Here is a 16,448-nt window from a genome sequence, read left to right on the forward strand (position 1 = left end):
ATTATGAACGTTTGCGACCATGTATTATTACGCAAACGAAGCTTAGCGATGCGGATAATTGCATCCCCCTGGCGATGTAGTCCAGTGATCGGTTCGTTGCTAAACTTGGTTGTGGTTGTAAATGTGATGTGTACGCTGTGATTTCTCATGAAGGAACACGGCTCCTTTGTAGCAGTGTAGGGGGAGTGGAGCGTTCTCATTCTTGTGAATTCAGCTCCTCCCATCTTCGCGCATGCGTACTAGAATTCTTCACTCCCTTTTTTTTTTCTCACTTGACTCTGGCTTCCGGACGACGAGAAACAGCGCTGCCGCCGAATTTAAAGAGACAGGCGATAGTTATTTTAAACACGATAAACAGCAACCATTGTTCCTCATCTTTTTTTCCCCCTCCTCAGATGCGTCTCGACTCCGTTCGCGCAATTCGACGATGTTCCGCCAAAGTCTCGTCGAATAGCAGCTTGTCTGTCATCTGCCTCCACTCGCCTGGATTTTCCGTCCGTTAGCGCCGTGCAGAGCGAGACTGCCCGAGCCAGGCAAAGTAGTGTTGCTTTGCTATCTGGCTCACTGGTGGCAGGCTGGCTCCCCGACCGAGAGGACGCTTTGTCGGCTAGCCAACCCGCCGAAGCGACACCGAAGCTTCCCTCGCAAGTTGGGCTCCCGCAGCCTCCCGTCGCCGGGCTCATGGCGAAGATCCAGGCGCACAGCACGGCGAAACAAATCAACCAAATTCAAGACAAGCCTTTCGTTATAACACAAAAGCAAGTGCAGCAGCAACAGCAGCACTTCCAGAAGCTCAAGGTAAGAACACAACGGCACAGGGGGAGGAAAAAGTCCCCTCAGAGTCACAACCATTTTGTTTTATTACACCGGGCTTGCCTTGTTTGAGGCACCGAACGTCGAGACGAGTGAAAGCGTTGTTGGCTAAATAAGATCACTGGCCTATGAAAAGTAATTCATTTTTCAGCAGTACAACATTAACATTCAAGCGTAAATGTGGAAAGTGTGCTTTGTATGAGCGGGCGTCACAAGTGACAGTCGAGTGACACAGTTTGCGCTACTTTCACATTTCACTATGTCATTGGCGGCCACGGAGAGCAAATGTGAACTCGAAAAAAGCTCGCTTGTGGGAAGTTCCTCCTTGTTCCCTTTTTCAGCCACCCTGAACAAAGTGGAGGACGTCAGTCAGGCTAACCGAGAGAAGCTACTCCACTTGATTAGCAGCTTCTTAACACGTTTATTCGTATTGCAGTGTTTGCATTTTTCCTTTCCGTGTGGTGGTTAAAATGGGCGACGAATAAACCTCAAGTGTCAAAATGTGCATGCGTGTGTAGGTGGTCGAGGAGTTATTATCGTCATTTTACTGGCTAATGCTAACACGAGTAGCCCTGCAAAGATATCTGACAATGCTTTGTGCGAACAAACACTATTTCGTCGTAACCTAATCCAAAACTTGCTCGCAGCGAATAAAGAAAGACACGAAGCAGTGAACAAAAGCCTCCTGGCGTGTTTTGGTAGCCACGCATTCATTCATTTATTTATTTATTTACTTCCCGTACACCGCGTACAGCTGTTTACTTGAGTATTTGTTGATAGAGATTTCGGATTGTACAAAGAAAATGTATACAGTGTTCAGAACATACCATTGAGGAAATTCCGCTGTGCATTTGTGTGTGTTCGCCTACAAATCGTCGCGGTCATTTGCTTATTGAGCTAAATATGAAGCGTACGCCGTTGAACTGCAGCAGAGCTGATTCAGCATCCTGCTTCGTTATTTGACCACGTCAAAATGCTTCTGTAGTGTGCGTAATGCTTCGAATGTTGTCGATGTGTGGTTGCAGGTTGAAGATGCCTTGTCATACCTGGACCAGGTTAAAATACGTTTTGCAAACGACCCTGGCATATACAACAAGTTTCTCGACATCATGAAAGAGTTCAAGTCACAGAGGTATTTCCAATTTCTCTACTCCTGAGCATCAACTTAACATGCAAACGTTGGGATTTGTTTGCATGACTTCATTGCAGTGCTTAAATTTGAGTTACCTACCTCAATTTTGAATAGGTTTGTATGACCTTTCATTTTCCCTCCTCTATTCTCCAATGCAGCATTGACACTCCAGGAGTGATAAATAGAGTGTCACAACTTTTCCATGGACACCCCGACTTAGTATTGGGCTTCAATGCCTTCCTCCCACCAGGGTATCGGATAGAGGTCCCAAAGAATGGAATTGCCTTCCTTCAGTCACCTTTCTCCACACAGGTGAGACAGTAGCCACTTTCACACTGCATTCACGGTAAATTGGTGATCCAGATGCTATAATTAGGTGAGTGACCACATCAGTGGGACAGTGACGGTCTTTCAGGGTTGCGAGGACTGGGGCTCATCCCAGCTGACATCATACAAATAAAAGACCACACCCTGAACTGGTTGCCAGTCAATCAAAGGGCACATATAAAGATAGACAACCATTCATACAAACACTCACACTGTCACTGATTGTGAACTGAACCCACACAGCCTGCAGGTAAATCATAATATATCTTCAGTGACATGGGACACTGAGTCTTGGGTCCTAAACTTCACACTCTGGTCATAGCCCCACCTTATTTCTCGCTTTGATAGATACGATGCTGAAAAGGGTTATAAAGTATCTCTAAAAGTCTTGCTGTTCATCAGTCCAAGGTTTGACAAAATGTCAATAAATGGAGAAAGGTCAGTGCTCTTTCTTCTCTTCCAAGGAGTGGCTGTCATGTAAAGATGATTGTAAGAGCGCAGCGCAAAATGCTCAGTGAGGTTAAATTATTATTATTTTTTTTAAAGTCCACAGTGCAGGGGTCTGTAATGTCTGGCCTGCGGGCCAAAATTGAGTGGTCCAAAGAGGACCAGGGGGTAGGGGCATTTTAAGATGGTGAATTCAGGAAGCAAAGACCTGCTTTGGAAAATACTTCCTGCCATCAGGCGAAGCCACTTCCCGCCGCATCCTTATTTGTTATTCAGGGCCCTTCTTTGATTGGCTACGATCCGTTCACATCACCGTCCTGGAGGAAAATACTCGGGAGTAGCTGGCTTTCCCTGCACACATGAAGATTATTGGTTGTAATTGTAAATATTGAACACGTTTAATATTTAAAATTGTTGGCCCGACTCTATTATCTGGCAAAATTCACTCTTAACATTCCTCAGACACAAAGATAATTTTATCAGACAATCTTATAATAAGTTAGTCAAGTGTTTCACATCTTTAGCTGTGAAGGAGCAAAATCGGGACAAAACCAGCCCAATTGTCTTTGTGTGCCTCCGATCTTCGAGAAATCGTCAAACATTAAATCAGAAAAAGTTTCATAGGAGAAAACTGAGGAAGTTGTTGCTGTTTGGGGGAACAAAACAAAAACATTGCAGCATGATTGAAGTTGACTAAGAGCACTTGGATTTTCTACAGCACAACTAGCAAAATATTTTGTGGACAGATGAAACCAAAGTGGAAATGTTTGGGAAGAAGACGCAGTGCCGCATGTGAAGGAAAAATGGCACAGCACACCCACATCAAAACATCCCAGCTGTGAAGCATGGTACGGGCATGCTTTGCTTCCTCAGGGCTCGGACAGTTTGTGATCATCATTAGAAAAATATATCAAGATATTTTGCAGGAGAAGTTTAGACCGTCTTCCCAACAGTTGAAGCTCAAAAAAGGATGGGTGTTGTAATAGGACAATGATCCAAAAACACAGAAGCAAAAACAATAGAATTGCTTCAGAAGAAGCAAATACATGTTCTGGGGTGGTCCAGTCAAATTCCTGACCTCAGCCCGAGTGAGTGAGATGCTGTGACATGACGTCAAGAGATCTATTCACACGTTGCAAGATGCTATATACAGAAATACTCAACCCACTCCAGTATTGTTTAGTGTATGATTTTGTTTAATTTCACATCAGATTTGCAATGGGATTTTCACATGTAAACACTTCAAATGGGCTTTTGTGTGATCCAACAGGCATGCAAAGTTGAATGTTCTCCATTTGCTGAATTCCAGCAAACATTTGCTTTCATACTCTAGATAGTTACAGATCCACACACAATCTTTCCGATTCATTATTCTCTGTCTTGTTTTGTGTGGTCTCCTTCAACTTGTGAAGGCCATTTTGGGCTCTTAAGCTGCTCGGTGCACCAGTTCGACTCTGTGCTGTTGCAATGCTGCATTGGTGGCGTTAAGTGGCTTTTCAGAGCTTTTTCCGTTTGAACCGCTGCTGTTAAAGTATGCTTGTAAGTACCAAAACAAAACAATAAAGCTAAATATTGACACTCATAATAGGGCTGTATCTGCAACTATAATAACATAACACGTTGGTGTTGGTTCATTATCCGGATTAATACACTTTTTGGAAACAAAACAAACAAATAGTAGGTTATGTAGTGTCTCTGGTGTTAAAATTGTGCCCACCATGTGGGCAATCATTCTCTGACTCCTACTTTTGTCAAAAACGAATGGAACATACACCTCTTCTGTGAGACAACCTGTCAGAGCACTTGGACTTGACTTTTGTCATCTATTCAGGTGTCGCCCGGCCAACAGGGGAAGATTGTCAGCACGTCCACTGTGACATCGACCTCCGGTGTGTCCGCCGCAACTTCTGAAGCCGGATCAGCCAACGCCGGTGACGTGAAGTCGACCTCAGCAGAGTCCCTATCTTCCTCAACCTCTTCAGCTGGGCCCCCGGAAAATGCCAGCAGACTGTCCCTCCCCTTGGCAAGCAGAGAGAGTCAGAATCAGGCCGCCACCTCGTCAGTGTCCCCGCCCGCCTCGGAGACCAGCCCGGTCGAGTTCGACAGTGCCATCAGCTACGTAAACAAGATCAAAAACCGCTTTCTGGACCATCCGGAGATCTACAGAGCCTTCCTAGAGATTCTTCACACATACCAGGTACATCTTATTCTGAGAGATGCATTGCACTGTTCTGTTTAAGTTGCTAGTCATGGCTACGCTGTGGCCTTTTCTCCTTCACTTTGATTATTGCCAATTGTGATAATACTCTCGTTGCTTTCCACTTCCCAGAAGGAGCAGCTAGAGGTGAAAGAGAGCCGGGGCAGTCGAGGTACCTGTGGGATGACTGAAGATGAGGTCTTTTCCAAAGTTGCCAGTCTTTTTAAGGGACAAGAGGACCTGTTGGCCGAATTTGGTCAATTCTTGCCTGATGCCAAAAGATCGCTGGTTAGTAGATAAGGAGCGACATTTAGCATTTCCGCTTTGGTCCCTCGTTTAGTCTGCAAAATGTCATGCTGATAACCTTATATTCTTAATAATGAGCTAGACATGTCGCATTCATATGAATCTATTATTCTAGTTAATTGATATCCAGCCCAGTGATAGGTGATCCAATTTGTTATCAATAGTTTACTGGGAACTCACTGACGGGAGCGAAAGAGCAGCTGAAAAGACCAGAAGATGACGACCTGTTAACCAAACAGAACAAAAAAAGGCCCAGACCCATACTCCTGCCCCACATGTCTCCACTACTCAAGGTACTGCACTGGAGTATATTGAATGTCTGTACTTTAGAGTATTTCAACATGACTGTTTTTCCCCCGAAAGAAAAAAATGAAGTATTCCTGTACCAAAGACCAGTCCATTGCTTCAGTTGGCAAACATGGAGTCTTGCGAGAGTTCTCCTTCTTTGATAAGGTGAGGAATCTTTGACCGTCTTCCATGGCAGATTAGTGCTGTGTGCAGGTTCTATGCGCAAGGGTGGGCAAACTTAGTCCTCAAGGGCCAGAGTCCTGCAGGTTTTGAGATTTCCCTCTTCCAAAACAAGCTGATTCCAATCAACAGGATCGTTATCAGGCTCATGCAGAGCTTGCTGATGAGCTGATCATGTGCAAGCTGTGTTGGAGAAGGGAAACATCCAAAACCTGCAGTACTTGGCCTTCGAGGACCGAGGTTGCCCACCCCGTATAGCATCGTTATCAATGTGATTCGTCCCTCAGGTTCGCCGCCTGTTTAAAAGCCAGGAAGTGTATGAGAACTTCCTGCGCTGCATTGCCTTGTTCAACCAGGAGGTGGTATCTGGAGCCGAGCTACTTCAGCTTGTCACTCCTTTCCTGGGGTAAGTACGAAGTGGGAAATGACCCATGTAGGGCAATTGTCTTAAAATATATATGTATCACTACATCCATCCATTTTAAAAGTACAGTATGACATTTTAAATGCCTAAATGTAATTTACTGAAGCTCAATCAAACATGAAGCGCTCTACAAAGATGAGAAATATTTCAAAGTACTTTTTCCATTTGTGGCCAAGCCTGTCTCAAATCTGTAAGTTAAAATCTTCCTAGCACCCACTAGCATTTCAATCATAGATTTACAGCACTTCTGTATATTTTGAACCTCGGTTAAGTGCTAAAAGAAAGATGTGACTTTATTTTCTGATTTCAGAGTCGCACAAAGATTGCTCCGACTTGCTTGATTTGCATCCTTCTCACTGTCAAGCTCTATTAATATAATTGGAATCTAGGAAACTCAAATCTGAGTTTGAGGTCAAAAATAACAACCAAACTTGGGAAGAGCGAAGGAAAAAATACAAAAATATATCAGTTTTGGTGGATTCTTAAATTGCATTAGACCATGTGATTGTAAAACTCTCACAGAAACGTATGGGTAACACATATTTGTATTATAGCAAAAAGCAATATTTGACACTAATTTGTAATCAAAAAAAAGTAGACAGTGTCCAGAATTCTGATATTTGTCACTCATGATTGAATCCAAACACTCTCCAGGAAGTTTCCTGAAGTGTACACACAGTTCAAGTCCTTTTTGGGAGACAAAGAGCTCTCTCATGCCATGTCGGGGCTGTCTGATCGCTACATGGAAGCAGGAGGAGGCAGGGAGGTGGATTATGCCTCTTGTAAACGCCTGGGCTCCAGCTACAGAGCGCTGCCCAAGACCTACCAGCAGCCTAAATGCAGTGGGCGCACCGCCTTATGCAAAGAGGTGTGTCCCCTTCCCTTTCAGTTACTGTTACAATATTTAATTGACGGATAAATACAGGATACACAACTTGGAATCCTATGCACAGAGAAACCTGCCACTGATGGTTTGCACTGATGTGTTTAGGTGTTGAATGACACCTGGGTGTCATTCCCCTCCTGGTCAGAGGACTCCACCTTCGTTAGCTCCAAGAAGACTCCTTATGAGGAGCAGCTGCACCGCTGTGAGGATGAAAGATTTGAGGTACTAGTAGATGTTCTTCATATATCTATTTTTATGTATTCATATTTTTTTATAGACGGTGTATATGATCTGCATGCACAGGGAACACTAATTCACCGCGGTTTGGGTTACAGTGTTCCCTCATTTTCCGCGGGGGTTAGATTCCAAAAAATACCCGCAATAAATGAAATCCGCGAAGTAGTTAGCTTTATGTTTTACAATTCTTATAAATGTTTTAAGGCTCTAAAATCCCCTACCACACAATTTAGACACTTTTCTCATTGAGGCATTTACATGTTGTCACATTTCTCTCTTGTTCAAACATTGATAATGTTCAAAACTTCATAAATTGTATAAAATGGGTATATTACTGCAAAAAAATATGCAAAATTGCACTTAAAAAAAAATCCGCGATACAGCGAGACCGCGAAAAGTGAACCGCGTTATAGCGAGGGAAGACTGTATAGTATAGTTTAGTATTAGTATTAGTATAGTATAGATTTATAAGTATAGTATATTATAGTTTAAACCTTAAAGAGGAAAACAACCATAAACATTTCTTGACAATGTTATATGTGACCTCACTAGTCTAACATGACATTCTGATTAATATTACATTTGTAGAATCTGAGTTATGCAACAAAATCCAGCCATTTTTATCCATCTCGGGGCGGCCATTTTGCTGCTTGCTGTCGACTGAAGATGACATCACAGTTGCGCAGGGCTCAGGCAACAACCAATCACAGTTCACCTATTTTCTGAAGCTGAGCTGTGATTGGTTGTTACCTGAGCAACTGTGACGTCATTTTCACTCAACAGCAAGTGGCAAAATGGCTGCCTTCTGATATTGATGAAAAGGTCTGGATTTTGTTGCTTAACTCCTATTTCATTAACACTATATTAACCAAAATAGCATATTTAGACTACTGGGGTTGCATAAAACATATTATTGTCAAGATTTTTTTGGGGGGGCGGGGGTTTGACTTCCCCTTATATTCAAGACTGTAATCCCCAACACTATCATTTCAAACTCATCTTACATTACTCTTTAAAATAAATGTCTTAAAGATTATTTCGTTTTAAAAAATGCACCGTCATTATGATGAAGTTGCCACCAGTAAAAATGTCTTTTACTAATTTTATATTAGCCACCCTCTTACATTTTTGACTCAGTGATGCATAGATCCGTATTTAAATACAGTGCGTATATCACAAACTGTTTTTGGTGAATCGTAAATCGGTGTGGGTCCACTGTTCACAAACTGAATGAAGGCATTTTTAATTAAAATACTTTTAATTTCTAACTCTCCCCACAAGTTGGATGTTGTTCTGGAGACCAACCTGGCCACCATCCGAGTGCTCGAGAGCGTCCAGAAGAAGCTGTCGCGACTCTCGCCCGAGGACCAGGATCGCTTCCGGCTAGACGACTGCCTGGGCGGCACCTCCGAGGTCATCCAGCGCCGCGCCGTGTATCGGATCTATGGCGACAAGGCCCCCGAGATCATCGAGGGGCTTAAGAAGAGTCCGGCCACGGCAGTCCCTGTGGTGCTCAAGAGGTCACAGCTGTTTTTGTATTATTGCAGGTGGAATGTTTGGTCGAGGTCTTTTTAGATAATGCTGAATACGTGTGCCAAAAGTTATGGCTGTTGTGTATTATGCATAGAGTATGTAGGGATGTAAAAATGTAACTTAAAGTGAAATCTGCCAGTCAGTAACATGCAGTGGTGCTCAGTGCTCACATTACCACAGTAAAGAGTCTTCAATTGAACCTGCATTGTGGTTCACAGGTTGAAAGCCAAGGAAGAGGAGTGGAGAGAGGCCCAGCAGGGTTTCAACAAGATCTGGAGGGAGCAGTATGAGAAGGCCTACCTCAAGTCCCTGGACCACCAAGGAGTCAACTTCAAGCAGAATGACATGAAGGCCCTGCGCTCAAAGAGTCTCCTCAATGAGATAGAAAGTGTCTACGATGAGGTAAACACTTTTTTTTTCTTTCGACTACTTGCATCACCTAACAAATAAACACCATGATAGTGTGTTATGTTGAGCTTAATATTTTGTTCAATGTTTCAGTGCAGCACCATAATACACCCACATAATTGAGTCATAATAGGAAAGTCTGGCTTGTTACTCCTTAGCGTTTTGTCCACGTCCAGTGATGAGCTCTTGTAGATTTCAGTCATGTTTTTTGTTCTGTTGCAGGTTTAATCCATGAAACAAGTTAATGTTTGTTTAATGTCTATTGAATTCATTTTACTCTGCAGACTTCCATTCACACCCGTGCATTATTGTGTTACCGGCTTGGTCTGTTGGTGGAGGTCAACAGCATAATTTGCCTCAGTGTTTTTTAAATTTTGCATGAGTAATTATGTGTAAACCATTTGAGGCAGCTGCTGCGTGTTTGACCAAACAGATTCCCATCCCCAGAGACTGCCGAATTCCTTCATCTTTGCAAAAGCACAGAACCGAAAAGAATGGAGTGAGACTTTTGTAATTCCTGTAATGGGAAAAAAGAAAATAAACCTCTTTTCTTACACTTCTGCTTCACAAAATAGCACCACAAAATGCCTATTTAAATCTCATCCTGGCACCTGTGCTTTAGCGACAGGAGCAGAGCACAGAGGAGGGAGGCGTCGGCCAGCAGTCTCGCAACGGCTCCAGCGCGGCGTCGGCCAGCGAGCCTCACATGGTGTTCACGTACGAGGACAAACAAGTCCTGGAGGACGCCGCCGCGCTCATCATCTACCACGTCAAACGCCAGCCCACCATTCACAAAGACGACAAGGACCACATCAAGCGCATCATCCAGCACTTCGTCCCCGATCTGTTCTTCTCACGCCGCGGGGAGCTCAGCGACACAGAGGATTGGACAGACGAGGAGGCGGAGCCAGATGAGGGAGGAGAACGAGGGGCGAGCGGAGCCGCGACGGCAACGACGACAGGACCGCCGCCGCCGCCACCACCACCAGCAACGACAACGACAACGACAACAGGAGGGAGTGCTAACAGTTCTGATGCGACAGGAGCAGCAGCAACCAGTAGTCAGTCTCAACCTCAACCAGCTCAAGGTCAAGGCCCGGCCCAAAGCCAGCAGCAGTTCAACAATGAATCCAGAAGGAGGCGCTGCAGCCCATCCCAACCGCCAGACACCGAGACTTGCAGCACTTCTGGCAGCACCAGCCAAACTGTGACCCCCACCACATCCATCCCGGGATCCACGCCTATGGAGGCCAGTTCGGGCGCCACTGCTGAGAAGGTGGATCTGCGTGACCCCGAAGCAGAGCACCAAAAGGAGCTTGACGATGTCTATAACCTGTTCTTCGCCAACAACAACTGGTACTTCTTCCTGCGGCTGCACCAGACTCTGTGCTCGCGCTTGCTGCGAGTGTACCGGCAGGCCGAGCGGCAGCTGCTGGAGCACCGTGCCGAGCAGAGCAGGGAACGGCTTCTCGTGGCCGAGGGGAGGCGGGAAAAGGCGTGCGACCTCGCCATGGAGCTGCGCCTCAAACAGCCAAGTGAGTTGGATAAGCCTCTAATGAATATATCTGTTCTTGGTGTCTTCACAGTTTGACGACGTCGATAAGAAAAATATTTTGTGAGACAGAGTGTCAGCAACCTTTACTGCCAAAAGAGCCATTTTAGGCCAAATAAATTATCAAAAATCTGTCTGGAGCTGCAAAATATTTTAACAATATGATGAACGAAACAGTGTGTACCGTGTTGTTAGTGTTGGTTTAATGTACAGAGGGCCCATTAGAGCTGCACCAGAACAGAAAAATGAGGCATCCAATAATTTGAGATTCATTTTCTTGTACCTTTCGTCTTCTATTTTGTTTTTTGTTGTTGTAATTCTTGATACTTCTTTTTTCATAATGTTTAGACCTTTTCTGCCTTTCTGTCAATTTTCTGATGTTTTTGGTAATCAGAAATTTGGAAATGGAAATTTTCTGCCTCTCATTCTGTTTTAGACATTTTATTGCTGTTTTATGCCTTTTTATTGCTTTAAATTTTGTGGAAATTTTATGGTAACTTTTAGAATTTCTTCTTTTTATTTTTTATTTTTTTTTGAAAATTTTTGTTTAGCCCTTTACTCAATTCTGTGACATTTTATGATAGTTTTCTGCTTTTACTCCTTTTTGGGCATTTTATGGTCACTTTTTGGACAGTTTTTAAATTATTTTTTTTTTAAGTATTTACTTTTCGTCTCAACTTCTTTTTTTCCCTTCCCCCTTATAAGAGATCCACAGGAGAGTGACTAAAGAGCTGCAGGTTGCAGACCTGTGTTAGACCAAAATATTGGAAACAGGTCTTTAGTATAATGCAGTGCATTGCCAGTATGGTCAACCATTCACACTTATGGACATTTTCCGTTCTTCAACAAACACAACATGCATATTTTTTAAATTTGTGAGGAAGCCCACGCATATGGTATGTTTCCTGTTTCTGTGTGTGCAGGTGAGGTGGAGTTAGAAGAGTACTACCCAGCTTTCTTAGACATGGTGCGCAGCCTGCTGGATGGCAACCTCGACTCGAATCAGTACGAGGACACACTGCGGGAGATGTTCACCATTCACGCCTACATCGGCTTCACCATCGACAAGGTCATCCACAACATCATCCGGCAGGTAGGCAAAAGTCCCACATACTGCACTATTGCGACCAATGTGATGCTTCTCGGGTCTTAAATTTAACTGTGGTGCGACTCCAGCTACAGCACCTGGTGACTGACGAGGTGTGTCTGCAAGTGGTCGATCTATACCTTGCCGAGAGGAAGAGGGGAGCCGCCGGGGGGAACCTCTCTTCTCAGTGCGTGCGAGCCGCCTGGGAGACGAGCTACCAGTGGAAGGCTGAGAGAGCCATGGCTGAGGAGAACTGTTTCAAGGTCAGAGTCGATAAAAGGCGTAAAAACAGACATTTGGACACACCTCTTGACCTCATTATATGGTACAACTTGATGTCATGACCGGCACACGCTGATCGCAGGTAGTGCAGTTTACCTTTTTCCAATTAGGTGAAATATGACAGCCTTGTACTCATAGCCTCATATCAACTGACAAGTTTGAGGTTTAAAGGGCATGTATCGAAATACAAAGTGGTTTCACATCGCAGTTTGTGAGGCAAAATTTGCACTTTGCTATTTGTGTCACACCAGCTAGTTAGCAATGAGCTTCAGCTAGCTCGTAGTGTGGCTAAACTTGTTACGGACTCACGACATTTCTGACAAGTATTCTTCTCACGAAGGGATATTGACAGTGGGATGGCGAAAACATGCTAATTGCTAAGCTAACCTAAAATTGACACAGTACGTTTAACACTGAAATTAAGCGCTTGGGTCACTGAGGACACTTCTAGCAGAAGTCAGGCGAGAACCACTTTAAAGTGAAGGACAAATACTTGTAACCTTGAAAGAGATATAATTTGTTTTTTTCCTGGAGAGATATGGATATCTCTGGTCTGCATATTAAACTTAGCTTGTGAGTATGTCTAAGTTCACTGCCACAGCACACAGCAAAATTTGCACTCTGCACTTCATATTCAACCGAAACCCCTCAAGGGAAATTGAGACGAGAGAAAGGTTCTCTCCCGTTATTGTTCCGGCGACGTGATTACGCTATTAAACCACCATGGCTGAGTGTTTGTGACCGAGTAACCAGACCTGATTAGCAGGAGATGAGCCAACCTATGGGATGCACTCATGCCACTGTTGATGATTTTTGCACTTGAGATAATTCACTGCACTCGGACACAGATGTTTAAGAAAAAGTAATGCAGAAGTTTCTACATTTCTACATTAGCATTTACATGTCTGTCTCACAATAACGCAACCACAGCATAATGTGAGTTTTTTTTTTTTTTTATTAAATCAACTTTATACAATATGTATGCACACGTTATCCGGCAAATCTTTGTATTCCAACTGTTGAATTCATTTTTAGTTCATGCATCACTTTCATGAACGGGTCTATTTCTCCTTTTAAGTCATTGTTTTTGTGCACTGCAGGTTTTTTTGTTTCCCCCCCTTTTGCCCTTCAGTTGGCTAGCAATCGTAATGAGGATAAGTGGAAAATGGATAAATATAGTTCTTTATTCACTGGGAAACATTTAATGGCTTTTAACCTCGGCTCAATGTCCTTTTATTTCACCAGGTGATGTTTATTCAAAACAAGGGTCAAGTGACAATGACCATTGAGCTGCAGGACACCGAGGAGGCCCAGGCTGATGACCCCTTGGACGTTCAGGTCAATAAATGCATTAGATATACTTTTAAAGCATAACATCAAGTTGTGTGATTGGTCCAATTAAATAGTGTCATTTATGTTGTTTCAGTGCTTGTCCAGCTACATGGAGCAGTTTGTTGGAACTGAGTCTAGTCTGTGTTCACAAGTAGATGGCTACTTTTTCAAACCTGTCTTTCTTCCGCGGTAAGTTTGTTCAGCTCACATTTGTTCAGTTTTGTACTTGGTGGCATTTCATAACACAATCTGTTCTTGTATGATGGCTGACCTTCACTTATTTCATGGTTTCAAGCATTTTATCATTACACAATAATGGAAAAGTGTCATTTTGTTCAAAGGACATATAGTTGCCAATAAACTGCTATGAAAAGTACAGGCAATGTTTGTTTGAAATACACAGAAGAGGACATTTTACATTGTTAACTGTCATTCAAGTGTAAAAATAAATAACCACAGGAATTTATACATGTGTAAAAATAAAACACTTAAGTCCAAACTTTATTGAGGAAATGGTTTCAGGTTTTCTTCATAAAATAAATGACAACAATTTGACATCATGCCTCATGGCAGTTGGATTTTTAATTAATTAATTAATTTTTATCTGAGAGGCTTTTGTTGGGGGTGACATGAACTACTAGTTAACTCATTCACTCCCAACCATTTTGATTGATTTTGCAAGGCCCACAGAATATTGTGCTCTATTGCTATAAAAACATGGTATCTACCAAAAGAAAGATTAGTCTCTTCTTTCATCAGAAAAAAAAGAATATTCGTATCTGTTTCCGTTTTGCAGCAGTTAGCATTAGAATATAGCTAAGTTTCATCATTATTCACAAACCTGTTGAAAACACTGGCAAAAAGAGCTTGTTACAACATGGCCCTGGCTGATCTCGTATACTCTGCTGGCTATTTTATTTTATTTTTTTGTAATAACTACCATTGCTTTAAGCTACTTCTTCAGGTCAGAAGCTGCATCAAAGCCTTCTTTATGCTCGAGCATGTTGTCTTTCTTTGTCTTTGTGTGTCTGATATCATTGCCTGCGCTCCTCACACCCCCTTGCGACCATATTGGCTTGTACCTGTTCTGGTTTTGAAGTATTCTCCTGAAAAAAGGTTCATGCGTGCGTGTTGGTCTTCTGTAGGAACCTTCGTCGTTTTCGGCGTTGGCAGGTGCGTCAGGTGGAGGCGATGCGCTGCAGGCGAGAGTGGCACCGGCAAATGGGAGTGGAGAACGCCGGCAGCCTGGACTGTCGCTTCAAGATCAACACTCACAAGATGGTGTTCGTCATGAACTCCGAGGACTACATGTACCGCAGGGGAGCGCTGGTCAAGGCCAGGAAGGTACTGTGGCACATCGTCTTTCTTGACAGAAAATCCAAACTCTGTAATAATGGTGTTTTTTGTTTTAGTTTGTTCCCAAATGTACTTGGTGTAAAAATCAGGCTATGTGCCATCTAGTGGTGTGTTCGCTTGTTCTGCCAGTCACGAGCTATCAACCAAAATGTATTAATACGTTTTGACTTATTAGTTGGAAATCAATATGAATTTTCCCACACCTTTGCAAGCCTTTTGGAGATTGAACTGCTTTAAACAATTGTTTTTCCCGCCTTAGTCTCAGCACCGAGTGGCGGCGAGCCAACACGAGCGCCTAGCCAAGTGGCACCGGGGCTGGCGGGCCGAGCACGTGACGGCCTCGGCCGAGCGCGGCGTGCACAAATGGCTGATGGGAGAGGACGAGGAGGACATGATCCCTTGCAAGACCACCTGCTTGTCCACGGAGCTCAAGGGGCAGGCGGTCAACAGATACCGCGTTCATTACAGCGGCAGCAAAGCCCCTGCCTCGCCTTAAGAGGACACTCGCATTCATGCATGGACATCCTTACACTAAATAAACAGTGCAGTACTTGTGTACCTTCACCCACGTGTTCACTCCCTCGTGCAGAGTGAGCATGTTGGGAGAAAAAAAAAAAATCATGAACAAGTGTGGACTCGCGGGGGCCACGAGACACCATCTCACTCAACATCAGCAGTATCATCTGGCACTAAAAGTCAACAAGACTTGACCACATAATGGAAATAGTTTCAGAAATGTGAATGTCTTTCATTTTTCTTTATTTTCTTTTTTTTCTTTTTTGTTTTTCTTTTTTTTTTTTTTAAATGAAAGTCTCGTGTAGTTTTTAGCTTGTAAAGCCAGATAGCCTTTCTGCTTGTTGATGGATTTAATGCGCGTTTTTACAAAGGATTTCATGGTATAAACGCGCCTATGTATGGTTGTGTGTCCTGTACTTCATCATGACAAGTATGTGCATATGTATTTTTTTCTATATACAGTATGCATTTACATCTGAAGCTCATGTGGTTCTCTCAGTGTTTGCTGTTGGCCAACTCTTGATGTTTGCGTTAATTTCTCCCTCCGCCCCCTTTTTTGTATCGTAGCTTAAACACGTTATCAGTGGGGCAACAAGGAGCCCTACAAGTTGATTGGTTTAATACTGAAATTATGTATCATAATCTTGATTTCACTGAATGTTTTCTTTGTGTGGTCTGATTTTTTTTTTTTTTTCATTTTGCATACTGACATTGAAAATAAAAGCAAAAATATCAGTGTTAAAATAGAATGTATAACATTTATCCTGTATCAGTTATCATAAAATAAACAACTTAGTTGTGACCTTCTTAGACGTTGATGGACACGTCTTGTCTGAAGCACTATTTAATGAAGCCAAACCAAATCCTTATGAAAGTTGTTAGCACATCTGCCTCGCAATTATAAGGTTCTGGTTTGGAATCTCAACTTCGGCCTTGTGAGAGATGCTTTCCACCGCGCGCCAAACACACACACGTTTGGTTAAGCAAAAACTCTTAAATTGTCCTTAGATGTGGATGTGAGTATGAATACTTATGTGCCTGTTTGTGCTGGTGACCTGTACAGGGTAAACTTTCAGCCAAACCCACCTACAATAAAGTTCCAGATCAACAGTGACCCTAATGAGGACAAAAAAAATGGATAGGTA

At 43.1% G+C, this 16,448-nt stretch overlaps 1 protein-coding gene across 1 annotated transcript; it reads left to right on the plus strand.

Annotated features, from left to right (window-relative positions):
* The first annotated feature begins 263 nt into the window (after nt 1-263).
* sin3b (SIN3 transcription regulator family member B) lies at nt 264-16,125 on the plus strand. Its single transcript, XM_077534588.1, has 19 exons — nt 264-798; nt 1,839-1,945; nt 2,104-2,257; nt 4,551-4,916; nt 5,049-5,204; nt 5,387-5,515; nt 5,586-5,675; nt 5,978-6,096; nt 6,769-6,982; nt 7,106-7,222; nt 8,519-8,757; nt 8,989-9,172; nt 9,801-10,713; nt 11,654-11,823; nt 11,907-12,080; nt 13,345-13,437; nt 13,526-13,620; nt 14,577-14,775; nt 15,047-16,125. Exons 1-19 carry the CDS (start codon nt 682-684, stop codon nt 15,281-15,283), a joined length of 3,873 nt encoding a protein of 1,290 aa, XP_077390714.1. The 5' UTR covers nt 264-681; the 3' UTR covers nt 15,284-16,125.
* The last annotated feature ends 323 nt before the right edge of the window (nt 16,126-16,448 follow it).

Source organism: Festucalex cinctus, chromosome 10, assembly GCF_051991245.1.
Source record: "Festucalex cinctus isolate MCC-2025b chromosome 10, RoL_Fcin_1.0, whole genome shotgun sequence".
In the NCBI taxonomy this organism is placed as follows: domain Eukaryota; kingdom Metazoa; phylum Chordata; class Actinopteri; order Syngnathiformes; family Syngnathidae; genus Festucalex; species Festucalex cinctus.